At 35.1% G+C, this 26,836-nt stretch overlaps 1 protein-coding gene across 1 annotated transcript in view; it reads left to right on the top strand.

Moving 5' to 3' along the window:
* Positions 1-26,836, top strand: part of OMA1 (OMA1 zinc metallopeptidase) — a 51,822-nt gene that overhangs the window by 20,560 nt on the left and 4,426 nt on the right. The window contains 1 exon segment of the mRNA XM_032494394.1: positions 16,157-16,306. Within this exon segment, the coding sequence (XP_032350285.1) occupies positions 16,157-16,306 (150 nt within the window).

Genomic DNA, 26,836 nt, shown 5'->3' with positions numbered 1-26,836 from the left:
CTTCAGGTTTCCTCATCAGTGTGAAAGAAACAATAATGGGGCCTACATCATAGAGTCACACAGTTAAAGTCCTAAGAGCATGAATCTTCTAATCATTTGTATTCAAATGTTGGCCTGTTACTCTTTCTGTTTCACAAGTATCTCAAACTTAATATATTCAATGTTAAATCTTTGATTTCTCCTTATACCTATTTCTCTTCTAGTCCCCCTTTTTCCATAATTATACCACCTTCTGTTCAGTTGCTTTTGGAGAAAATCTGGAGTCTTCCTTAGTACTTCCCTCTTCTTTATCATTTACACATAATCTTTCACCAAGTCCTGGTAGTTCTGTCCATAAAGTATATCTCATTATGTTTTCATTTTTATTATCAGCATCTTTTACATGGACTTATGCACCAACCTCACTGTAGTTTTCATTGACTCAATCATCCTCGCCTGATTTTATCCTCTACCCTGCTGCAAATAAGAGTTAGGTCCAGTGAGCTATGATGCTCACTTTATCAAGGTAAGACTTAGATGGACATGGGCCAGCATCTGCCACCAAATTCTTCCATTTCTGGACTGACTAGCCCCCTACTTCTGATTGACAAATTCATTTTCATATTGGTTAATACAAGCAGTTAGGAGACCAATCTTTGAGGCCCAGGTGTTGCTCTCTTTAAGTTGATGTACATAGCTTTTCTCTGATCTGTTGTGTTGATTTTCATTTATTAGTTCAACATATATTTAGTGTGTGCCTACCATTTACTGGAAAGTAGGGATCGCAGTACTTACACAAGTGATAATTAGCCTGGTGAAGATGCTGATGGCGGTGTTTTTGGCATGGCGGCAGCAATGTTCAAAGGCAAGAGAAATGATGGCCTAGTCCAGGAGTTGAAAATTCTGTATGGCTGAAATGCAGATAGATTTCAAGAGCACTGATGTCAAGTGATAAAACTGGAAGGTAGGTAGAGACTGCTCAGTAGCAATTTTAAGGATTTAAGGACTTTTTGTGGTTTGAGCTCTGGTCTCCTCAGCATGACTGTAGGCCAATCAGTTAACCTCTTCAGGTCTGTTTTCTACTCTGAAAAATGGGAATAATGATGGTACCTGTTTCAGAGGTTAATTTGGATATCCACTTGATTCTTATTTGTGGCTTGTGTCCTCTTTTTGGACACTGATGCATCAGACTCCCTTAACTTCTTACCATTTAGTATTCAGATCACATAACAGAATTCTCTTACTCCTAATTTTGTCCTTATTAGGCAGCCTTTTGATTAAGCTTGGCATTCTCTGTACCATGCCCCTGAGGGAGAGAACATACTGACTTGAGGACACAAGTGCCCTGTACCCTTGTAGTTTGGGTAGTTACACTTACTGCTGTAAACTAGTACGTTGGCGTTCTGATTTTATGTCAGTCTTGTGAGCTTGGTTAATGGAGGCTGTTCCTGAGAGACAGATCTATTGCTCATATGCTGTCTCATTGGATTTATGGGCTTTTAAGGCCAAGGGCTAAACAGAATATGGAAGATTTATTAAAATCAAGTTACTCACGAGGCCTCTCTCAAAATAGACAGTTTGCCTTCTCTAGAGCACTCTACGTCTGCTCTGCTGTGGGCTGTGAGTGCGTTTATTTTGTATATTTACATTCTTATAGTTGTTTTAATTTTTCATTTATATTTATCATTATGTAAATAACCAATGACAGATATAAAAGCTGGTAGGACTGAGGTGTGACTTAAGCATTGAATAACAACTAGCTGTCCAGTTGTCAGCTGACAAAAAGATGTCCTGTGAAATGTTTGATTTTGTTGTGTGTGTATTCATTTGTTACTATAAGGAGAATTTGACACTTTACAGTCATTTACAGGAATGACTTTTGTTTATTTGACTTCACAGACAGCTAAATCATGAATTATTTTTGAGCATCTGTTTTTTATAATATGAAAAAACTAATTTTCTTTTAGTGGTTCTACGCTGAGGGACAGCCTCTTAGTAGGGCACTGTATATGACAGTTTTTGATTGTCACAGTGACTGGAGAGGTGGGCATTACTGGTGGTGGCAGGGATGTTAAATATCCCATAGTGACCTAGAGAGCCCTCCAGAGGGAGGAACTGTCCAGGCCCAAAAGCTTGTCAGTGCCCCCCTTGAGAGACACTGCTGGATGGTTTCTTCCAGTAGCCTGAATGAATGTGCAGATAGCACCATCTAGTGAGAGAAAGGGGTAATAAGCGAAATCTACTTTCACTGCAGAAATAAGAGAAAATTGAAAATTCTAAACTTTCTATAAAATAGTAGGTTATAGAATCACAAACTTTTGGTGCAGGAAGGAAAATTGGAGATAATCTAATCTACCTTTTCCTTTTACAGATTAGGAAATTTGGATCCAAATAGATACAACGGTTTGTCCAATAACATATACCTAGTTAGTAGCAAGAACCAGGGCTTGAATTCAGGACTCATCTGAGCCTTCATCATAGCAAACTGACTTTGTGTCCTGTTTGGGTTAGTATCTGAGGTTCTTTGTTTAGTGATTCATTTAAGAAAGAAAAAATAATAAATGAGGAGAACATCTCATTTACTAGGTGTGTTAGGAAGTAAACTTACACAATGCATGTATTATGCTTTACATCTCATTTTTGAACCAGTTTTTCACCTAGAGAAATGAGATGAGCTTTTCTGTATTCATTTATTCATTTAACTTTTTAGTTGCTGTGATTTCAGTACTAGTGCTAAGTTTTACGATAAAACTTCAGGATAGAGGAAAAATTATTGACTGGAAAAATGTTTAGACAAGAAGTGGGTTATAAAGTAAAGAGAGCTTTAACAACCGATGCCGTCAGCCGTGTTGGGAAAATGAACCTGTGAAAGTGAGAGACGGCAGTAAACCAGTTTCCTGGTAGATGACGACGACGGTGGTAACAGTAGTGCTGATAACAGTGAGGATGATTTTGACAAAAATGGTAATAACAATAGTTAACATTTCTTTATGTGCTGCGTGTGTTCTGAGTGTTTTAAATACGCTCTTTTATCCTTCATAGCAACCCTGTGAAGTGCAGGTATGATTATTATCCTCACTGTACAGATAAAGCTTGAGAGGTAGAGAAAGCAAGTAACTTGTCAAGGGCTCACAGATCGTAAGCCCCCCCCCCCCCCAAATAAAGGTATGTTCTTATCTGAAGAGGGACTTTCTGTAATACTTTAACCTGCTAGGAACAATTTTGGCCTTCTGTAGTATTACCCCTAAGATGACCATTTTGATATCTGTTTTGGTTCTTTTAGATCTCATTTTAAAATAGCCTCAGTGTACTCACCTACCTCAGGGAGTCCAGTTACCCTTCTGCCACAGTCCTTTGCAGTATTATCTCAGATGGCTCTTTTATCTACCACATGTCTACATGGAATACAAGAGAGAATGCCAGAATGACTGGGACAAGTGTAGGGTGTTAATGGCATTCTGAGGAAAGATTCAGAACTGCTAATGTCAGAATTTGCCTCTTGGAGAGGGTGATGGCTGGCAGGACTTTGGTTGGAGAGTGTAAGTGAATAGAAAGAGCAAAATTCAGAGAAACTTTTCATCTTTGTGCTTCTAATGAAAATTTTGGCTACAGGTAGAGTATACTAGGTCTAGACCTATCTCTAGCATTGTTTTGACATTGGGAAATGTTAAAATTATAAGAACAGCTCTTACACTATTATACTTTTGTGAATATCATATCCCACTGAGTTTTTAATTGAATAGTAGTAAATTCTTTGTCAATTATATATCTGTTAATGCATATTTATGCATATTAATACTATAGGCTGAATTAAGCTAGTTTCTTTTTTAATTGTAAATTCATGACTTTATCACTTATGACCAAATTGAGCATCCTGCAATAATCATAGGCCTCTGCTTGCTCACCAGGGGAAAGGAAGAGTAAAAATAGTGTCTACTGTGTCCTAGATTCCAGGCTGGCTACTTTGCAAGAGTTACCACATTTAATCCCAATGATCCACTCCTTTATTTTTGTTTTTTTACAGATAGATCTGAGACTCCTGGAGACTAAATAATTGGCCCAAGGTTACAAACTCTGGTATCAGTCTCCTTGGGTTCAGATTGTAGCTCTGTCACTTACTGGCTATATTACCTTAGCAAATTACTTGACTTTGGTGGGCCCTCATTTCTTTATCTGATCTGTAAAATGAGCGCAATAATAGTAACTTACCTCATGAGGCTGTTATGGTAATTAAATGAGTTAATAGAGTGAGTTAATACCTGGCACATAGTGTCATATAAGTGATCATTAATTAAATAAAATAAATGACTGGTATTTTGAACCCAGTCTTTCTGGTTCTGAAACCTGTGCTCTTCCCATTATCCCAGCATAGTGTCTCAGAGTGTTCCAGGACCAGTGTATTTCACTGAAACATATTTTCTTATGTTTCCCTTGGACAGCTATGGCCATTACTAGTTCTATTTTGAAAAAGAAGTGTTGTCTAGAAAGTGTCCCATCCTTTCTTTCTTTATGTACTTCTAGACACTTGATAAACACAGATTCCTTACTTTCCCATATTTTTAATGAGGCTAGTGAGCTATGCTTGTGATAGGCTAAACCTTTATTTTAAAATTAGGCTATTTGTGTGTTTTTTGCTGTTGACTTTTTGCTGTAGGATTTCCTAATTTTTAAAAGTATTAATCCCTTATCAAATATGTGGATTTTAAATATTTTCTCTCATTCTGTAGACTGTCTTTTAATTTGTTAATTATTTTCTTTATTGTGCAGAAGCTTTTTAGTTTGCGGTAGTTCCACACGTCTGTTTTTGCTTTTGTTGCCTGCTATTTTGGTGTCACATCCAGGAAATCATTGTTAAGACCAGTGTCTTGAAACTTTTCCTTTATATTTTCTTCTAGGAGTTTCATGGTTTCAAGTCTTATGTTTAAGTTTTTAATTTATTTTGAGTTGATTTTTGTCTATGGTGTAAGGTAAGGGTCCGATTTCATTCTTGTATGTGAATATCTAGTTTTCCCAATACCATTTGTTGAAGAAATTATCATTTACCCATTTATATATTCTTATTTTTGGTACCCTTGTTGAAGATCATCTGACTAGATTTGCCTGAATTTATTTTATACTCTCTATTCTGTTCAGTTGTTCCGTATGTTTGTCTTTATGCCGATACCATTCTGATTGCTGTAGTTTTATAATGTATTTTGAAATCAGGAAGTGTGTTGCCTCTACCTCTGTTCTTTTTCTCAAGTTTGTTTTGGCTATTTGGGGACTATTGTGGTTCTGCATGAATTTTAAGATTGTTTTTTCTATTTCTGTAAAAATTGCCATTAGAATTTTGATAGGGATTATATTGAATCTGTAGATTCCTTTGGGTACTATGGGGGTTTTAGCAATGTTAAGTCTTCCAATCCATGAACATGGGATGTCTTTCCATTTATTTGTATCTTCTTTAATTTCTTTGATCAGTGTTTTTATACTTTTTATTGTATAATTCTTTGACTTCCTTTATCAAGTTTACTCCTAAGTATTTTATTGTTTTTGATGCTATCATAAACGTGATTATTTTTAAATTTCCTGTTTGGATAGTTTGTCATTAGTATATAGAAACAAATGATTCTTGTATCCTGCAACATTAGTGAATTCATTTCATTCTGAAAGTTTTATAGCACCTTTAGGGTTTTCCACATGTAAGATCATGTCATCTGCAGAGATAATTTTACTTCCTCCTTTCTGATTGTATGTCCTTTTTTCTTTTCTTTTTTCCCCCCCATAATTGCTCTGGCTTGGACTTCAGTACTGTGTTAAATAGGTATGTCCAGAGTAGGCATCTTTGTCTTGTTCTGATCTTAGGGGAAAAGTTTTCAGTTTTTCACTGTTGAATATGATGTTCACTGGGTTTTTTTTTTTCATATATAGCTTTTATCATGATTAAATAATTTCTTTCTGTTCCTAGTTTGTTGATATTTTTCCTTCATGAAAGTGTGTTGAATTTTTTAAAGTGCTTTTTCTGCACCTAGTGAGATGATCATGTTATTTTTAATCTTTCATTCTGTTAATGCACTATATCACATTAACTGATTTTTGTATGTTGAACAACCCTTGCATCTCAGAGATAAATCCCACTTGATCATGATGCATATTATTCTTTTAATGGGCTATTGAATTTGGTTTGCTTGTATTCTGTTGAGGGGTTTTGCATGTGTGTTCATCATGAATATTGATCTGTAGTTTTCTTAAAGTGTTTTTTGTCTGGCTTTGGTATCAGGGTAATGCTGACCTTGTAAAATTAGTTTAGAAGTATACCCTCGTCAGTTTTTTGGATGAATTTGAGAAGGACTCATTTTAATTCTTGTTTAAATGTTTGGTAGAATTCACCAATGGAACCATCTGGTCCTGAGCTTTTCTTTGTTGGGAGATGTTGTTTTTTTTTAACTAATTCAATCTCCTTACTGGTTTTGGGTCCGTTCAGATATTCTGTTTCTTCATAATTTGGTCTCTGTAGGCTGTATATTTCTAGGATTTATCCATATCTGATTTATCCAATTTATTGGCATATAACTATTCACAATGATCTCTTAGGATCATTTTTATTTCTGTGGCTTCAATTTTAATGTCTTCTCTTTAGTTTCTGATTTTATTTGACTTTCTTTTTTTCTTAGTCTAGCAAATGGTTTTTCAGTTTGCTTATCTTAAAAAAATCAGCTCTTGGATGAATTCATTGGTTTTTTTTCTCTTGCTTTTCTTTTCTCTATTGTTTATTTCTACTATAATCTTCATTATATTCTAACTGCTGCTAACTTTGGGCTTAGTTTGTTCTATTTATAGTTCCTTGAGGTGTAAAATTAGGTTATTTATTTGAGATATTCTTTTTTAATGTAGATGTTTATTACTATAAACTTCCCTTTTAATAGTCCTTTTGTGGGATCCTGTAGGATTTGGTATGTAGTATTTTTGTTTTTGTTAGTCTCAAGATATTTTCTAATTTACCTTTTGATTTCTTCTTTTACCCATTGGTTGTTCAAGAATGTGTTATTTAATTTGCACACATTTGTGAGTATTTAGTTTCCTTCCAGTTATTGATTTCTAGTTTTATTTCATTGTGGCTGGAAAAGATACTTGTTTTGTGACTTAACATGTTCTGTCCTGGAGAATGTTCCACATGTTCTTGAGACAAATGTGTATTCTGATGTTGGGTGGAATATTTTGCATCTGTCTGTTGGATCATTTTGGTCTGTCATTTTGTTCAATTCACTGTTTCCATATTGATTTTCTCTCTGCATGTTCTATCCATTATTGAAAGTATAGTCTTACAGTCTCCTGCACTATTGTATTACTGTTTCTACCTTCAGTTCTATCAGTATTTGCTTTATATATTTAAGTGCTCTTATGTTGCATGTGTATATATTTTAAATTGTTATAACTTCCTGGTTTATTGATCCTTTTATCACTATATAATGCTCTTTTTTGTCTCTTGTGATAGTTTTTGTCTTAAACCCTATTTTGTCTGAAATAAGTATATCCACCCTCCCTCTCTTTTGGTTACCATTTTCATGGAATATTTTTTTCTAGTGCTTCACTTTCAGCCTATCTGGGTCCTTAAATCTGAAGTGACTCTCTTATAGATAGCATATATTTGGATCTTGTTTGTACATTCTTTCAGACATTCTTATGTTTTGAGTGAGGACTTTAATGCATTTACATTTAAAGTAATTATTGACAGAGAAAGACTTACTGTTGCTATTTTGTGAATTGTTTTCTGTCTTGAAGTACTTTTGTCCTTTTCCTCTATTGCTGTCTTCCTGTTTCATTGATACTTTTTATTGATGTACTTTGATTCCTTTCTCTTTTTCTTTTGTATATCTTCTCTAAGGTATTGGTGGTCATTGTAGGGCTTACATAAGACATCTTCTAGTTGATAATAACTTCAAATGCATGTAAAAACTCAACACTTCTAATTTTTCTCCCCCTACACACTTTATATTATTGTTACAGTTTACATATCTTAAATTGTATATCCATCAACATATTCTTATAGTTATCATTATGTTTAACCCTACTGATTTTTATACTAGATTTGAAGTGATATTTTATGCTAGATATAAAGTGATACTATTGCAACATTATAGTATTTTGTATTTGTCTATATATTTACCTTTGCCAGTGACTTACATACTTTCAGTGCTTTCATTTTCCTGTTTATAGTCCTTTCACTTCAACTTGAAGAACTCTTTAGTGTTTCTTGTAAGACAAGTTTAGTGATGATGAACTTCAGTTTTTGATTGTCTGAAAAAAATCTTTGTACTTCATTTTTGAAGGATCATTTTGCTATAGTATTCTTAGTTGGCCTTTTTTTTTTTTTTTTCTTTCAGCCCTTTAACTATATCATCCCACTCCCTTCTGGCTTGCAAGATGTCTGCTGAACAAAACCACTGACAGTCCTTTTACATATAGGGTGCCCTTTTATATATTGATTCACTTTCTCTTGGTGGTTTCAAAATTATTTCTTTGTCTTTGACTTATGACAGTTTGATTATAATGTGTCTAGGTGTTGATTTCTTGGAGTTCATCTTCTTTTTGGAATGTGTTGGGCTTCCTGAATCTGGATGTCTGTTTTTTCCCCAGAAATGGGAAGTTTTCAGCTATTGTTTCTTTGAATAAGCTTTCTGCCCCATTTCTCTCTCTCTCCTCCTTCTGGGACTCCTATAATGTATATATTGTTCTGCTGCAGGATTATATCCCATAAATTCCTTAAGCTTTCTGCATTCTTTCATAATTTTTTTTCTCTTTGCTCCTCTGACTGGATAATTTCCATTGACTTGTCTTTGAGTCCACTGATCCTTTCTTAATCTAGTCTGATTTTGAACCCCTGTAATGAATTTTTCAGTTTGTTTATTGTATCCTTCAGCTCCAAGATTTCTGTTTGGTACTCTTTAATACTTTCTATCTCTTGGTTGCAATTTGTGCAGTTTTCTTCACCTGGGTGAGCCACTTTATGATGGTTAGTTTGAATTCTCTGTCAGGTAAATCGTGTATCTGTTTCATTAGGGTTGGTTTCTGGAGATGTAACTTGTTCATTTGCCATGTTTTTCCTTGTTTCTTCCTTTTTTTTTTTTTTTTTTTTTTTTTTTTTTAGCTTTTTATATTAGTAGCTTCACATTAGGAAAAACAACCACCTCTTCCAATCTTCATGGACTGGCCTCATACTGGAGAAGATCCTTACCAATCAGCTCAGCCAGGGGTTTTGGGGAACCTCTCAAATATTCAGGCTAGTCCAAACCCCTGTCTTTGGTCTTAGAGGTCCCCAGGCATCTGAAGTATGTCAGAGCCTGTTGACGATCTGGGACAGTGTAACAGTAGCCAGTCCCTTGGGCAGCTCCCAGAAATGTTGAAACATGAGATGTGTGGTTCACCTCCCTCCCTCCCCAGGGAGGAGAAGCTGGAATCTGGGAATTTTTTTGCCTACTTACTCTGTGTTGAGCTGGGAGGAGGGGCTGTGGTGACTGCTTATGTGCTGGGTCATGCTGTCGTCTTGGATTTTACTGGTTCCCAGGCATCTAGTGTATGCTGGGTTTTGTCAGTGCTCTGAGACAGATGAAACAGAAGCCAATTCTCAGGCAGCCCTGGAAAAGTTAGAACATTGGATGTGTGGTCTAACTCTTTCCCTCCCTAGGGAGAAACTGAGCAAAAAGAACCCTGTCCTCCAAATACCAGGGATCTTTGCTCTGATCACTGAATGCTGCTTTTGATCACAGATGCAAAGAGGTGGGCAGCCATTGTTGTTGCACCTCCCCACATTTTGCAAGTCCCTCCCCATCTGACTGAAGTGACTTCCAGGGGATTTAAATGTCCAGTCCCATCCCTCCTTCATTTTTTTGTTTTTTCTTTTGGGGGCCAGATATTAAAGACTAGGACACTTAAAAACAAATACATATATGGATAAATTTAGAAAGCAACCATATATGCTCAGAAAAAACTTGAGAAGATGTTAAATTTACTCTCAGGTGGATCCTCAGCACACAGAGAGCCTATAATAATAATAATAATTTAATAATAATAATAATAAAAAAGCGAGCCCTAAGGAAGGAGTCAAATCTGATTTCCAGAGTCACCACATTATTAGATTCAAATGTCCAGTGTTAAATAAAAAGCACAAGGCATACAAAGAAACAGAAAAGTATGGCCCATTCAAAGGAAAAAAATATTCATGTGAACTGTCCCTTAAGAAAACCTAATGGCAGATATATTGGACAGAGAGTTTAAAACTATTGTCTTAAAGATACTCAGAGAACTAAAGGAAGCTGTGGAAAAAGTCAAGAAAGTGACCGTGAGCAAAATGGAAATACCCATATAGAATTGGAAAACCTAAAAAAGAAGTCAGCAAGAAATTCTGGAGCTGAAAAACACAGTAATGAAAATGTCAAATTCACTAGATGAATCAAAGGCAGACTTGAGCAGGCAGAAGAAAGAATTAGTGAACTTTAAAAATAGGACTATGGAAATTATTAAGGCTGAGGAACAGAAAGAAAAAAGATTGAAGAGAAGTAAACAGAGCCTCAGTGACCTGTGGGAACCATCAAGAAGACAACATACACATTGTGAGAATCCCAGAAGGGTAAGAGAGAGGAAAAGGGACAGAGAATATTAGAAGAAATACGAAGAAAGACATAAATATAAACATCCAGGAAGTTCATTGAATTCTAAGTAAGGTGAACCAGGGAGAGCCGCATTGAGATACATATAATCAAACTTTTAAAAGGCACAGACAAAGAGCAAATCTTGAAAACAGCAAGACAGAAGCAATTCATCGCATTCAAGGAACACTTAATAAGATTTTCAGCAGACTTCTCACCAGAAACTTTGGAAACCAGAGGACAGTGCTCGATATGTTCAGAGTGCTAAAAGGAAAGCAACAACAACAACAACAACAACAACAACAACAACAACAACACCGTTAACCAAGAATCCTATATCCTGCAAAACTGTTCTTCAAAAATGAGGGAGAAATGAAGACAATTGCCAGTTAAACAAAAGTTTGGGGGAGTTCATGACCGCTAGACCTGCCCTACAAGAAATGCGCAGAGGAGCCCTGCAAGGGGAGGTGAATGTGTACTAGACAGCTACTCAGAGCTGTATGGAGAGATAAAGATCTTAAAGGTTAAAAACATGGGCAGGTATAAAAGTATTATTGTAACAGTGCTTTGTAACTGTACTTTTTTGTTTGTTTTCTGCGTGATTGAAGAGACAGACATTTGAAGGAAAAAAACAGCTATTAGTATAAAAGCTGGTATTACTGTAACCTTGCTTTGTAACTCCAAGTCTTGTTTTGTATGTAATTTAGGAGACTAGTGCATTTGAAAGAATTATTAGTTTATATTTGTAGTCTTGGAATGTATAAAGATATAATTTTGTTAACAACAACTGGAAAGGACCAAAGTTGTTGTATGTTATTGGAGATAAGCTGATATAAATTCAAATTGGAGTGCTATAACTTCAGGTTGTTAAATGTAATCCTCGTGGTAACTACAAAGGAAATAGTTACAGAATATGCTATAAAAGGAAATGAGAAAGGAATTTAAGCATTTCACTACAAAAAATCAAACGCAAAAGAAGACAGTAATGCAGGAAATAAGAGACAAGTTATAGGACATACAGAAAACAAATGAGCACAGTGAGAAAAGTAAATACCTCCTATCAGTAATCACTCTGATTTTAAGTGGATTAAACCCTTCAATCAAACGACAGAGATTGCCAGAATGGATAAAAACACATGACCCAATTATATGCTGTCTATAAGAAACTAATTTGAGATCCAAAGACACATACAGGTTGAAAGTAAAAGGACAGAGAAAGATATTCCATGAAAATAGTAACCAAAAGAGAGTAGGGGTAGCTATAGTAATATCAGATATAGTAGGCTTTAGATCAAAAAAGATTACAAGGGACAAAGAAGGACTTTATATAATAATAATAGTTTCATATAGCACGGAGGTATAATGATATAAAGATTTATGCATCTCATGACAGGCTATCAAAATACATAAAGCAAAAGCTGACAGAATTGAAGGAAGAAATAGAAAATTCTACAATAATAGACACTTCAATACCCCACTTACAATAATGGATTGAACAGACAGACAGAAAATGAATAAGGAAACAGAGGAGTTAAACAATACAGTATACCAGCTAGCTCTAACAGACATACAGAACTCTCTGCCCCCAGACAACAGCATGCACATTCTTCTCAAGGGCATTCTGCCACGTGTTTAAAGAAAAATTAATACCAGCCCTTCTCAAATTTTCCTGAAACAATGAAGAGGAAGGAACACTTCCTAACTCATTCTGTGAAACCAGTATAACTCTGATACGAAGGCCAGACAAAGAAACTACAAGAAAAGAAAGCTACTGACTAGTATCCCTTATGAACATTGATGTACAAATTCTCAAGAAAATACTAGCAAATTGAATTCAGCAGCATGTTAAAAAAAACTATACACCATAACCGAGTGGGATTTATCCCTGGAAAGCAAGAATGGTTCAACATACAAAAATTGATCAAAGTCATACACCATATCAACAAAATGAAGGGGAAAAGCCATATTATTATCTTAATTGATGCAGAAAAATTGGCCACTATATATAATAATAGATCTTAAAAAAAGTGTCTGCTGTGTAGCACAGGGAACTATGTTCAATATATTGTAATAACCTTTAATGAAAAAGAATATGAAAACAAATATATGTATGTATGTGTGTGACTGGGATATTGTGCTTACACCAGAAATTGACACATTGTAACTGATGGTACTTCAATTAAAAAGAAAAAAACGAAAAAGCATTTGACAAAATTCAACACCTTTTGATGATAAGAAACACTCAACAGAATAGAGGTAGAAGGAAACTACATCAACACAATAAAAACCATATATGAAAAACCCACAGCAGCAAAGACTGAAAGCTTTTCCTTTAAGATTAGGAACAAGGCAAGGATGCCCTACTTTAACTCCTGTTCAACATGGTACTGAAAGTTTCTAGCCAGAGTAGGAAAAAGAAGTAAAAGGCATCCAAATCGGAAAGGAAGAAGTAAAATTATCTTTGTTTGCAGATGATAAGATCATATATAGTAGAAAACCCTAAAGACTCTACCAAAAAAAAAAAATCTGTTTAAACTAATAAATGAATTTAGCAAAGTAACAGGATATAAAGTCAGCGCACACAAATCAATTATATTTCTATATGTAAACAGTGAACTATCTGAAAAGGAAATTACAAAAATAATTCCATTAATAGTAGCATCAAAGAATAAAAGACTTGGAAATTAACCAAGGAGGTGAAAGACTTGTACAATGAAAACTATAAAACATTTGCAAAACAAATTAAAGAAGACATAAATGAATGAAAAAACATCCTGTGTTCATGGATTGGAAAACTTAATATTGTTAAAATATCAATACCCAGACCAATCTGCAGATTCAGTGTAACACCTATCAAAATTCCAAAAACATTTTTTTTTTGCAGAAATAGAACTCATCCTAAAATTCATATGCAGTCTTAAAGAACCTGAATAGCCAAAACAATCTTGAAAAAACAAAACTAGAGGATTTACTTTCTGATTTCAAAACTTACTACAAATTTGTAGTAATCAAAATGTTGTGGTGTTATCATAGAAGACACATAGACCAATAGAATAGAGTAGATAGCTCAGAAATAAATCTTCACACATATGGTCAAATGATTTTTTGTCAAGGATGGGAAAGGGTAAAGGACAGTCTATTCAAGAAATAATGCTAGGAAAACAGGATATCCATATACAAAAAGAGTGAAGTTGGACCCTTATATAATGCCATATACAAAAATTTATCAAAGACCAAAGTATAAGACCTAAAACAATAACATTATTAGGAAAAAACATAGGAGAAAAACTTCACAACATTGGACTTGATGATGATTTCTTTGCTATGACTCCAAAGGCAGAGTTAACAAAAGAAAAAAATAGGCAAATTGAACTTCATGAAAATTAAGAAAAATATTTTTGCATCAAAAGACACCATCCACAGAGTAAAAAGAGACAGCTCATGGAATGGAAGGAAATACTTGCAAATCGTATATCTGATATAGAGAACTTCTCAAACTCAACAACAACAACAAAAAACTTAATTCAAAAATGATCAAAGGACTTGACTAGGCATTTCTTCAAAGAAGAAATATGAAATAAGCACATGAAAAGATGCCTAACATCACTAATCACTAGGGGAATGCAAATCAAAACTACAGTGAGATACCACCTCACACCCATTGGGATGGCTACTATCAAAATAACATAAAATAACAAGTATTGGCGAGGATGTGGAGAAATTGAAACTCTTGTACATTGTTGATGGAAATGGTGCAACCACTGTAGAAATGGTATGGTGGTTTCTCAAAAAGTTAAAAAATAAAAATTACCTTATGATCCAGCAACTCTACTTGTGAATATATATTCCCCAAAGAACTGAAAGCTGAGAAGATGTTTGTACACCCATGTTCATGGCAGCATTATTCACAGTAGCTAATGTGGAAGCAACCCAAGTGTCTATTGACTGATGAATGGATAAGCCAAAATGTGGTATCTAAATATACTGAAATATCATTCAGCCTTAAAAAGGAAATTCTGTGCTGTGCTATTACACAGATGAACCTTGAGGACCTTATGCTAAGTGATGCAAGCTAGTTGCTAAAAGACAAATACTGTGTGATTCTATTTATTTGAGGTACTTAGAGTAGTCAGAGTCATAAAGACAGAATTACAATGGTGGTTGCTAGGGCCTAGGGTGGGGGGAATTAAAATAGGGAATTATTGTTCAATAGGTATAGAGTTTCAGTTTTACTAGATAAAAAGAGTTACGGGGATAGACGGTGGTTATGGCTACACAACAGTGTGAATGCACACAATACTACTGAGCTGTAGGCTTAAAAATAGTGAAGATGGTAAAATTTGTTATGTGTATTTTACCACAGTTAAAAAGAATTGTATTGCTTTAAACATTGACTAAAATTTACCTGAATTTCAAATTGTTTAATTTTTTTTCATGTTCCCTGTATTTGAAAATGGTTTCAGTGGTGTTTTTTTTACAAATGATATGGTATGGATGTTGACTGGCTAAGTTGGCATATGATGTTCTTTCTTTGCCTTTTTGTGTGTCACAGTTGCACTATTTTAAGGCTCATAGCACATTAAGGCTTTTGATAACACATTCTAGTTGATACAGTGTAATTTTTTTCTTAATTGTTCTAATCAAAAATAGAACTAGTTGGGAAATAAAATATAATCAACTTTTTCCTCAGTTGCTTTTTATAGAAAAAGTAAGTTAAGAAATGTGAAAAAATTGAACAGGCTTATAGTAATATTTATTAAGTCACTTTAGGTAGGATTTAGAAATAAATTTTATAAAATTAATATACTTTAATATAGTTCAGAAGTAAAAGTCCTGCTCCTCCTCCACCATCAAATACCCCGGTTATACTTTTAGGGCAGCAACTATGAACAGTTTCTTAAATAGCCTTCCAGAAGTGTTCTGTGCATAGCTAAATATATGTGTATGAGTATGATGGAATCATACACACATACACACAATGCCTATGTACCCTATTTTTTTTTTAAAGAGAGTAACACTTTTATAAGATATTTTGAGTGACTTAAATGTGTTCCTCGGCAAATACATTAAGGAAAAGTAGACAAATTGATGTGCACGTTAAAAATATAACTGTCTTTTCATTATATTTATTTGAAGTCTTCTAATTATTCTAGTGGTATAGATTAAGAATAAAATTTCTTTAGTACAGTTTAATAACAGGTTAGATTTTAAAATCTTTTTATGAAAACAAAAAATTTTAATTTCTGTGAAGATTTTTGCTCTTGATACATGTTCTTAATATCTAACATACTGAAAATAGTGGGAGTGGGATTTCTTTGGGAGTGATATTACTGTAAATGTTGTGTAGGAGGGGCAAGGGGGGAGGCTCTTTTTGTGTTCGATTATACCATATTGTTTGAGGTTTTTTTTTTAAAAAGCAATGAGCATATTCTACTTGTATTAAAATGATGATTAAAAATGTCTTTAAAACATGTAATGACATAAAGGTAAATTATTCAAAAAGTTGTCCTCATAACTAAGCTCATTTTGTGCTTTATTAATTGGGGGTTTAGGCTTGTGTGGACGTCAGAGCCAGTTCAGTGTTTTGGCAGCAGATGGAATTTGCAGACAGCATCCATGGTCATCCCAAGTTGCCAGAATGGTTATCTACACATCCTTCTCATGGAAATCGAGCCGAGTCCTTGGATAGACTCATACCTCAGGTGAGCGGAGATTGCGTAGGGCAAGACATTATTTTTACTATATTACTTATTTTTAATGCTCTTACTTCTTGTACTTAGAAAAAGAGAGTTCTAGCCTGTCAGCTATTTTGATTGCTGTCACTTTTCAAAGGATTTGATTGAAAAGTAAAATCCTGCTAGTCTTGGAGAATAAATTGGTGTGTATAGTTGACTTTTGTTAATGATGAAGGCTTAACCTTTTTCGTATTGAACTTTCTAATTTTGAGTGATTTGGTGAAAGACTTAACCTCAAGGCATATTTTTCAACATATTGTTCATAATTTAATCTTTTTTTTTTTTTAGTTATTTAAGCTTATCATTAAAAATACCAGTTAATGAGTTGTGTAAAAATGTTGAGTCAATTGGGTATTCTAGAAGTGATGCTGGAGTTTTTTTTTTTTTTTTAGGGAGAAAAACCCCTTCATATTATCTTGCTTTCTGGTTATTTCTTAAACTGTGTGCTGTGTGGCTTTTTTTTTTTTTTTTGGTAGAATTTATTAATGGATCAAGCTGAAATAGCTTTCTCCCAAGCAGTAATCACTATCTTCTAAAAATCTTTTGCTTTAGCATCATTCAGAATGTTTTCTGTGGTTTCCACATAGGTACAAATTGAATGTCAGACATCTCTAAGCCAGGCTACATGCCCTCTTCTGTCTCACTTGCATTTAGTTTGCTGGTTGATTATAAAGGCAGAATGTTCTTTAGCAGTTTAAGAATGGTAGAGCGAAGGCTTACCATGCGCAAGGTCCTGGGTTCAATCCCCAGTACCTTCTCTAAAAATAAAGAAAGAAATCTAATTATCGCCCCACCAAAAAAAAAAAAAAAAAAATCTTAACGTTAAAAAAAAAAAAAGAATTTGTTTTGGGCTGTTTGCTAAAGGATAGCACAACAGACATAGGTGTATTGTACACGTATCTCTAAGTATGACTCCGAATTCAGATGAACACACACTGAGTACCTATTATAAAAAAAAAAGGATGTTAGATACATGGGAGCCAAAAGCAGTGATACATGGCCTTGATATTTTCAGGATGCTAAATAAATACAAAATGATTCTTAATACAAGGAATGTGATTTATCATAAGAAAAGTAGAAATACAGTAGTATGCCTTTTGAAGGAAGAATAGCTTGCATCTAGTTTGGAATAAGAAACTACCACAAGATTAATTAATTTGTTCATGTGAAGAGTATTTATTAATATTCATTGCTAATCTGCCATTCTTTGTTCTATTGCCGGGGAATAAGCAAGGAACAAAAGAGTCTGTTTTCTTGGAGCTAACATTCTAGTTAGCTAATGCAAATAATAAACATACATACATTATGTGAAGCATTGATGAGCATGTTGGGGAAAAATAAAAACAGGTTAGAGGTAGATGAGAGGGCTGGGCAGTGGAGGTGTACTAGTGTGTGTTCATTTGTCAGGGAATGCCTCCCTTCACAGGGTCTGGAAAGCAGCAGCGGAGCAAGTCCTGTGGGTATGTGGAGGGAGAGTCTTTTAGGCTGAGAAAGCAGCAAGTGTGCAGGACCTGAAGTGAGCGTATGTGCCTGGTGTGTTCAAGGAACCACAAGGAAATGTTGGGGCTGAGTGGAGTAAGGGAGGGCAGGATGGTTGAGGTGAAAGGGTCCAGACTGTGAAAGGTCTTCTAAACCGTTTTAAGGGCTTGACTTTTATTTCAAGTGATGTGGGAAGCCATGAGAAGGTTTTGAGCAGAGGAGTAACTTGGTCTGACTCATGTGTTTTGTAGTGGTCACTGGGACTCCTGTGTGGAGGGTGGACTGTAGTCGGGGAAGGGTGGAATCAGGAAGACTGTTTAAGAGGCTCTTGCAGTAATTCTGGAACGAGATTATGGAGGCAGAAGAGAGGGAGAGAAGTGGTCAGATTTTGGATATGTTTTGAAAGGAATGGTGACAGGATTTGTTGATATTTTGGGCATACTTTGCGCCTTTTTTGAGAATTGGGGACAGCCAGACATGGGTTCTTGATACCTATCCTAGATGTATTTCATTTGTACTCTTAATATAGAGAAAAAATTTGTGAGAAAGAAACAGCAGTGAAATTTCTTTGATACATAATGTGTAGTAATCATTCATCTTAAAAGGCAACACAGGACTAGGATAACATGGTTCCTTAGTAACCGTTTTATATTGAAGAGCACTGACTCTAAGAGTTTTCTTAGTGCTACCCAAGCCCCAGGACCTCATACTGCCTTGGGAGGCTTAACCTGCCTCTAAAGCCATGATAACCACATGGTTTTCTCTTAGAATTTCCTTTCTTTTTATTTTTGCTGAGTGAAATTCTAAAAATACATGGTTTACTTAAACTGGATAAAGAATTTTATCTGGCGCCTGTCCTAAATTCTGAGTTTTCATTTCATCAGACAACTATGGATCTTTAGAGAAGTAAAAAAATGTTCTTTATAGAAGTCCTTAAAATAATAATGAATTGATTAGTGAGTATGAAGAAAAATGGTTCAAGAAACAGGTAAGTTATTTGGGAGCCAGTGATGAAGAAAAAATTGAGAGATATTTTTCTTCTAAAAATAAACTATCCTACTTCAGAAACTTAATTTGAAAACCTCCTATAATTTCTTGTATTTTCCCCCCAAGTGATTAAATTCAATTTGAAAGTAATAAAACTCTACTACGATATTGGGAATAATTCAGTGGTTGAAGTGAAACTGATAGTGCAAGAGTATACTGTTAATTAGAATACATAGCCATAATTCAGACCTTGAAATTCCCTACCATCATAGGCCTAATTTCTGTAATGAAAGAAAGTGATTCCTCAGGGAATGCAGAGAATTCTGTATGCTACTAAAGACTGTTTTTTTGGTTAGATTTTATTCCTATGGTTTTTTTGCTACTTAAGTAGAGGGCAGTGTTATATTCTACCTAGAGGCAGTGGGTGGTGTTATATTCTACCTGAAGCTCCTGTCCTCTGACATTCCTGAGTGTGCCTGAAGTGATGTATGTCTCAAAGGTAGTTGAGAACATAGCACCAGAGTACAGAGGTGTCTAGGCCAGAGGTAAAGATTTCAGTCACCCAAAAAGGTGATAGTTGAAGCAGTGAGAATAGGTGAGTTCACTTAGGAAGTAAGCAGAGAACACAATCCTGGACAGTTAACAGTAGTAGTTGGTTTCCACATTTAGTTGGTAGGAGGAAGACAGAGCCTGTGGTAGACCAGCTTCATAGGAGGAGAGATCAAGAAAATCAGGAAAGCAAGATTCTTGGGTTCTGTGTGAATACAAATCTTGGTAATTTTGATTTTTAAAAAATTTAACTTACTAAAGGTTGTATATTTTTATTTCTTATTGTTTTTCTTGAATATCATCTCAGAAATATATTATTCTTTACCATAGCATATCAACATGTAAGATATTTTAAATCTGTACTTCATGCATTTAACAAATGTTTATTGATTACCTGATATGTGCCAGATTGTAGATTAGTAGATACTGTGAACAAAATAGACAAATGAACCCTGCCCTGTGAATCTGCAGTAAAGGGTAACAGACAGTGAATAGAGTAAATTTGTAGTGTACAGAATAAAACACCGATATGTTGTATATTGGTAGTGTTAGGGAGGAAAGTAAAGGTGGAGAAATAGTGTATTAGCTTGGACTGCCATAACAAATGCCATAGACTGGGTAGCTTAAGCAGCAGACATTCATTTTCTCTCAGTTCTGAAGGCTAGAAGTCCTTCAGTCCTAACAAGGTTTCAGCCAGTTCAGTTTCTGGTGAGGTCTCTCTTCGTGGCTTGCAGACAGCTGCCTTCTTGCTGCGTCCCACGTGGTGCAGAGAGTGATTGCGTTGGTGTCTCTTCTTCTTCTTATAAGGGCACTATTCCATCGTGAGGTCCCTACCCTCATGACCTCATCTAAATCGAAGCACCTCCCAAAGGCCCCATCTCCGAATACCTATCACATTGGGAATTAGAGCTTCATTCAACATAGGAATTTGGGGAGGACACAGTTCATTCTGTAGCAGATAGGTAATGTGTGAGTAGAGATGGTCATAGTGCTGGAATAGCTGTTTGAAATGGGCTTGGTTAGAGAAGATCTCACTGAAAAGATAGCATCTGAATGAAGACTTGAAATGAGTGAGTGAGCCGTGTAGCTGCCTAGGAGGAAGAGCCTTGCAGGCAGAAGGAGTAGTCAGCACGAGCTCCCGAGGCAGGAGTGAGCCTGTGTATCTGCGGGCCAGCAGAGGAACCAGTGGAGCTGGATGAGGTGAGCAAGGGAAGGTGGGGGGTGCAGGCCTTGTATCCCCACAAAAAAAGGACTTTGGCTTTAGCTCAGATATGGAACACCAGTGGAGGGCTCTGAGCAGAGGACTAAAGGAATACCAGGATTTGAATTATGTTTGAAAAGAAGGTGCTCTACAGCTCCTACAAAGCAGTGCAGTCCTGATGTTGTAGTATTTTTAGTATAGTATACTGTTCAGAAGATAGACTAGTTCCTTTTCTTGTTTTGTTTTTAAATCAAGAAAACACACCCAAATTAGAAAAAAATATACCCTTGTTTTTTTTAAATATGAATTCTGAGATAAAAGTTTGTGTAAATGCCTAGTTAAATGTAATCCTCTGATCCACTAGCACTTAAAAAGGATAAATACAGGGTTGTAATAATAATAATATTTGTAGTTAATAATATGTTATAATTTTATTTACTTGAGATAATCAGTTAAATTTAGGAAACATACTCCACATATTTGGTTACCATAACAACTTGGGTGAAAAATTGAAGAGCAGATGTTAAACCAACCTGTTGATGTTTAATAGTATGACAGTTTTGAAATTATAATATTCAGATTTTAAATTTGTATATGCCATACATTGTGTTTGAAAGAGATTTACCCTATTTACTTTCTTTTCTGTAAGTATTGTCATACGATATAAATAGATGTGAATAAGAGAAGTTTTATGATAACCCAAGGTAGAAGTTTACTTGAAAGATTTATTTTACAACCGAAAGCATTTATACTGAATTTTTTATTTTTTCTTCTCTTACCAACTCTCTGCCATTCTTTCCTTGGGGAGGGGGGGCGGTTAGAGAATAATAGAATATGTAGGAAAAACATTTAATTTGGACTTACTAGTTGTCTGGGGTTATGTTATTGTGATCATAATTTTGAATAGGATTTATTTTTTAATGTTCTTAGAACCTTCCTTGTCAGCTTTATTTGTAAACTGTTTTATAAATCTTGAGTTTCAAATTTACTGCATTTAATTTTTAGATATGAGTATCACTCAGTGGCAGACTGTAAATGCATTCTTTTTAATCTCATTTTATTTTGAATTCTTTAAGCTTTCAGGAAGCTGAGCGTTTTAACTCGTGTAAATCATTCTTATGCATTTATAATTGGACAGAGTAAATGCATAAATCATTAATATACATCTCATGAGTAGAAAATATGAGAGTGTTTAACATTGAAGTGAAATGTCGTTGTTGGCCAGTGTACACAAACACACACTGTTCACCTTGCAGAATTTCATTTTGTCTGACATGAAGAGTGTTGAGGAAAAGGCAAATATCATAGCAGCTACTGTAATTGAATTGGCCTCTGAATCATATAAAGCCAGGAAGCCTGACAGTAACATTGTCTAAAACTTTAAAAAAAATATTATGGTACATGTAATGTGTATCTACTTGAGGCTGGAATGAATGGGCTATTAGGGAAAAATTGCTTTTTAGGGGGAAGGGCAGAAAAGTAATGGTATTTTTAGAAAAACATGTTTAAAAAACGGAGGTGACTTTTTTCCCTTGAAATGTCTTGGTTTCTGTTTTCAAAGGAAGCTTTTAATTTAATCAGGAGTCGTCTTAGGCATTATTTTTTTCCCTGCTTTTTTCTTTTTTCCTTTTTAAAATTTACTATAGTTTTTTTAATGAATAAGTAATTGCTATTTTACTTGATGTGTGGTACCTAGAAGAATCCTCATGTGTACCAGTAGTTGTTTTATAAATATATCAGTTGTTTGGGGGAATAAATACAGCCATTTCTTAATCCAGCATTCTCCTATGTTAGGAGTGGTTGATTATAAAATTTTATTTGAACACTTTTCCATATTATTTTATCGTTCAAGAGGACAATTGACCTGTGTCAAGGTGGCCTTAACTTTAATTTTTTATATTTACTTACTTAAAATTTTTAGTTATTTTTACTTAATTCTCTTAGACAACTTCAAAAATTAGACTTTAATTTACACTGCAGTTTATGAAAGGAAATGAAATGAGTTAGAGGAAAATATTTTTAAAGGTTAAATCATAACTTATAAAATGAACCGTATCTGAGATTTTATTTAACTTACTCATGAAGGAGCCAGTAATGTTACAACTAGCTCAGATGACTTCACAAATAGGTGCAAAACTGACACATTCATAAGGCAATAGTCGATTGCATTCCACCAGACATAGTTCTTTTCCTTTTCCACGAGTGTCGTTTGCATTGTTTTAAGTTTTCTGCAGCTTACACGGTGGTAAAATAGCTCTAAGGCCATGAAAGGCAGAGATAATACCCAGGGATGCACTTGATAGGACACCAAATGATCTTTAAGTCCATTTCAGATTCTTTCACAGTTTTCTGTTTTTATTTCCTTTTGTCTTCAGTTAGCTTTTCAAGTAGATACTAAATCAAATCATCCTGTCAGACTAATAAACACACAGAATTTTTGCTTTGTTATTTTTAAGTAGCCACATAGGCATTACCTTTGTTGTATTTTCTGTCTCTTAAAGTGGTAACGTGCAAGTCTCATTAATTTCTGTTAAATTTGTTTCTAGTGAGTTTTTACATTGAGGTTATTGATGCTAAAATTCTAGGTCTTTTGCCTTCAGAAATTAAGGGAGAGAGTTGGAAATTGAGAGGGTGTAAAGGGACTGGTTTCATTTTTCAGGAGAAACATTTAAACGTCTCATGAGCCATTTAGAACTAAAGATACCATTGTAAAATCAAGAATGAAGTTACAGAAATGCAAAAATGACAGGAGAAGGGTGGATAGAGAGGAAAAAGTTTTTTTAAGGACTTTTTTTAGTGTTACTTTTTATATGAAATTTTAAAAACACATAAAGATAGAGACTAATTTGAATAATGTAATGAACCCCCCCCCTTTTTTACTCACTCACATTCAGTAGCAGCAACCTTCTTATACACTTGCTTCATCTGCCCCTTCTCTTATTTCTTTCCCCAGAAGTATTTTAGTGCAAATCCTAGACATTGAGGGCTTTCCCTCCTAATTAGTTCAACATGCATTTTAGAAAGTAGTATCATCTTCTTCCATAATCATACCATTATCATAGCTAAGAAAATTAAGTAATTCCTTAATAAAATTAATTATCTTGTGCATATTCTAATTTCTCTGTCTCAAAATAGAATTTTACAATTGGTTCAAATCATGATCTATCAGGATCCACACATTGTATTTGGTTGCTCTGTCCCTTATGTCTCAGACTTTAGAGCAGTGCCCCTCCCCTTTGTTTTGTTTGTTTTTAAACGTGTCATTGATGTGTTGAATAAATCTACTCTCACATTCTAGATGTAACTGATTGCTTCTTTGTGGTGTTGACCAACTTGTTTCTCTGTATACCTATAAATGGAAGTTACATTTTGGTAAGAATATTTATAGGTGGTACAACTATGCTTCATATTGCTTCACAGCAGGTTGCTCTTAATCTGGCTGCTCCACATTCAGTGATTCCACATTCAATCAGGGGGTTTGGATGGTGGTGGCCTAACCCCTCCTTTGGAAACGCAGTTTTTCCCCTTGTGCAAGTGATTGTGGAGTGATGATTTAGCACTGTGCAAAAGATCCGGTACTTCAGCTACCTGAGAAGTGTTTTTGATTGAGGAAATGTCATCCTCCTGTCTCAGAAGGCTAACCGGAATGTGTCTTCAAGAGGAATCTATATACAACAATGAAGAAGGAACTCAGACCAGCCAAGTCAACTCTAATGGAATAAAAGATATTGCAGCCACATTTTTATCCTACTCAAGAGTAGATTTACAAGGTGGGTAAGAGATTTTTAAAAAATCAGAATGATGAGTGCATATGAGTTGAAAGGAAAAATGATCATAGGTAACTGTTGAAAAGACTATATATAGTGTCTGAGTGTCTTTAACTAACGACACTACAAGGACCTTCATCTAAACTAAATCCAAACAATAACAACAAAAAAACAAATCCTCTGAAATGCCCATTTCCCCCCAGCAAGATGAGCTTCATCGAGTAGAAAAATCAAAAAAACAAAACCAAATCTCAAATCTCAGGTCTAATTTAAAAGTTTTACTCCATTGGGGAGGACAGCCCAGGTGACGAGAACTGCAGAGGCAGCAGCACCTGAAGCTGTCATGATGAGGCTGCTTTAACGACACTGAAAGTGACAGAGGAGGAAAGAATGACTTTGCAAATGTAAGATACATCCATTTCAGAAAATTGCTAAACTTTTGAGTACAGCAGAGAAGCCAGAAAATTTTCGTTGGAGGCTGTAAAGAGCAAAATGGATGCCTCAGAGCAAAGACTCATTGATGCTGGAGATAGAGGAGCATAGCACAACCAAATTAAAACATCCAGAGCTTTTAAAAATGTCTAAAAATAGAAGAATATTGAAAAGACACAAGGTAATCCAAGCTGAATGTGACAGTGGTAAGGACCAGTACATTCATTCATGCCTTCATTTCTTTGACTTTGGTTTCTGTATCACATTTTTTGATTTAGGTAGCATTTCTCAAGATGGGTTTTTAGAAGAATCATGCATGAGAGCCCGATGTGAAGATCACTGGATAGTTAAATTTATCAAGTGTTCAATCTTCATTGCAAAGACAGGCCCTTACAAGTTGCCAAGGTCTAAGGAGAAAATTTAAAAACACGTTAAGAGTAAGAATGACTCCCCATAAGATGCGTTCCCTTCTCCTTCAGCATTCCACTACCCTTGTGAAAGTCACCGTATTCTCTCCCCTAGGTTAACGACAGCATCTCCTGTTCTGATTTTCTTGTTCCACTCTTCACCTCAGTCCCTAACAACCTATTTTCAGTACAGTAGTCAGAATGCTCTTTTTAATGTCATTTCGCTTCTTAAACCCTTACATTGGCTTCTCATTTAACTTTGAATAAAAATCCAAACTCCTTACTGGGTCTTTAAATCATGTGATTTGGCCACTGCCTGCTTCTCCAGCTTCTTCACTCGGCGCCCTCCGCAGGTTTCCCTCGATCCCCGCGATTTGATGTGGAGTTTGTTTCCTGCTTACAGCTCCTCTGCTTGCTGACTTCTCTGTCTGGAATGTTCTTCCCTCAGTGCTTTGCACAAATGTCATGTCCCTGGGGAGGCTTTTCCTGTCCCCCAATTTCAAATAGCCTTCCTTCCGTGTAGTCATTCTGTAACACAGTTTATTATTTAATTTTTTATTGTACTTAGCTAAAACTACCTTGTTTACTTGTTTATTATCTATCTCCTCTCCTAGAATGGAAGGCCCCTGTTCAGTGCGGTCTCCCTAGTGCCTGGGACAGTTTCTGAGATGTTTAGTGAATATTTGTTAAATTACTGCATCATGGATAATAATAGGAAAGACAAATAATAAAATATTAGGTTAAAAATGGAAAAGTTGGGCAGTGCAATTGAATAGCAGTTACATTCTCTCATGGAAATGTAGCATGTAGCAAATTAGTAGTGGGAAGAGGGTGCTTATAGGAAATAGTGAAAAAATAGCAGTGGTCTAGGGAGTTTTGTGTTTAAAATTCTGACATACCCACCTGACTTTGAGGAAGTTATCTAATCTAACCTTCAGCCTTCTTCATCTATAACACCGGGATAACAATGTCTCCTGAATGTTTTATGTATATAGTTGTATGTTTGTGTGGGTAAGATCCTGCCCTTCCCTCTTGCCTTTTTCCCTCTCTTCTTCCCTCCCTCCCTTATAAGACACTTTAATGGTAAGTATTTCACACTGAGCCCAAGATTTGAAAAGTGGTTCATAATAACACCCATTTAGAGAACATTAAAATACCAGGCACAATGTAAAGCGCATAGAAAATGGACAGTAAGTGTTAGTTCTTTTCACTCCTGGTTGGAATCTTTAGGTAGCTAATTCCATATTTAACTCCAGATCTTCCTTGGGATTCTTAGAGCTATATATCCCTGTTGTTAGAGTACATTCCTGCTTTCTCATAGACTGTAAACTCTTAAGAGTGTTTTTCCTATGACATTTATCATAATGATTTATTCATAGCTTGCATTCTATAAATGTTTGTTTAGAGTTCAGCATGCATTTATTAAGTACCTATTATGTGCAGTGCATGATGTTAAACACAGAAAACAAAATAAAGGAGATAGAAAGACATATTCTAGCTGTACAGTGGGAAAATGTTTACTTTTAAAGAGATGAAGGCATATTTAATAAGATGGATTTGAATTTATAAAAGTAAAAGATGTTGACACCCTGAAATGTAATAAAAATAAATGTGGAAAGGAAAGTGAAAAAAAGAATATTTTACCACCATATGTGATAAAATCTTACTATGCAAA

The sequence above is a fragment of the Camelus ferus genome, chromosome 13 (assembly GCF_009834535.1).
Source record: "Camelus ferus isolate YT-003-E chromosome 13, BCGSAC_Cfer_1.0, whole genome shotgun sequence".
Taxonomy (NCBI): domain Eukaryota; kingdom Metazoa; phylum Chordata; class Mammalia; order Artiodactyla; family Camelidae; genus Camelus; species Camelus ferus.
The sequence above is the reverse complement of the archived record's forward strand: the minus strand, read 5'-3'. Positions and strand labels throughout refer to the sequence as shown.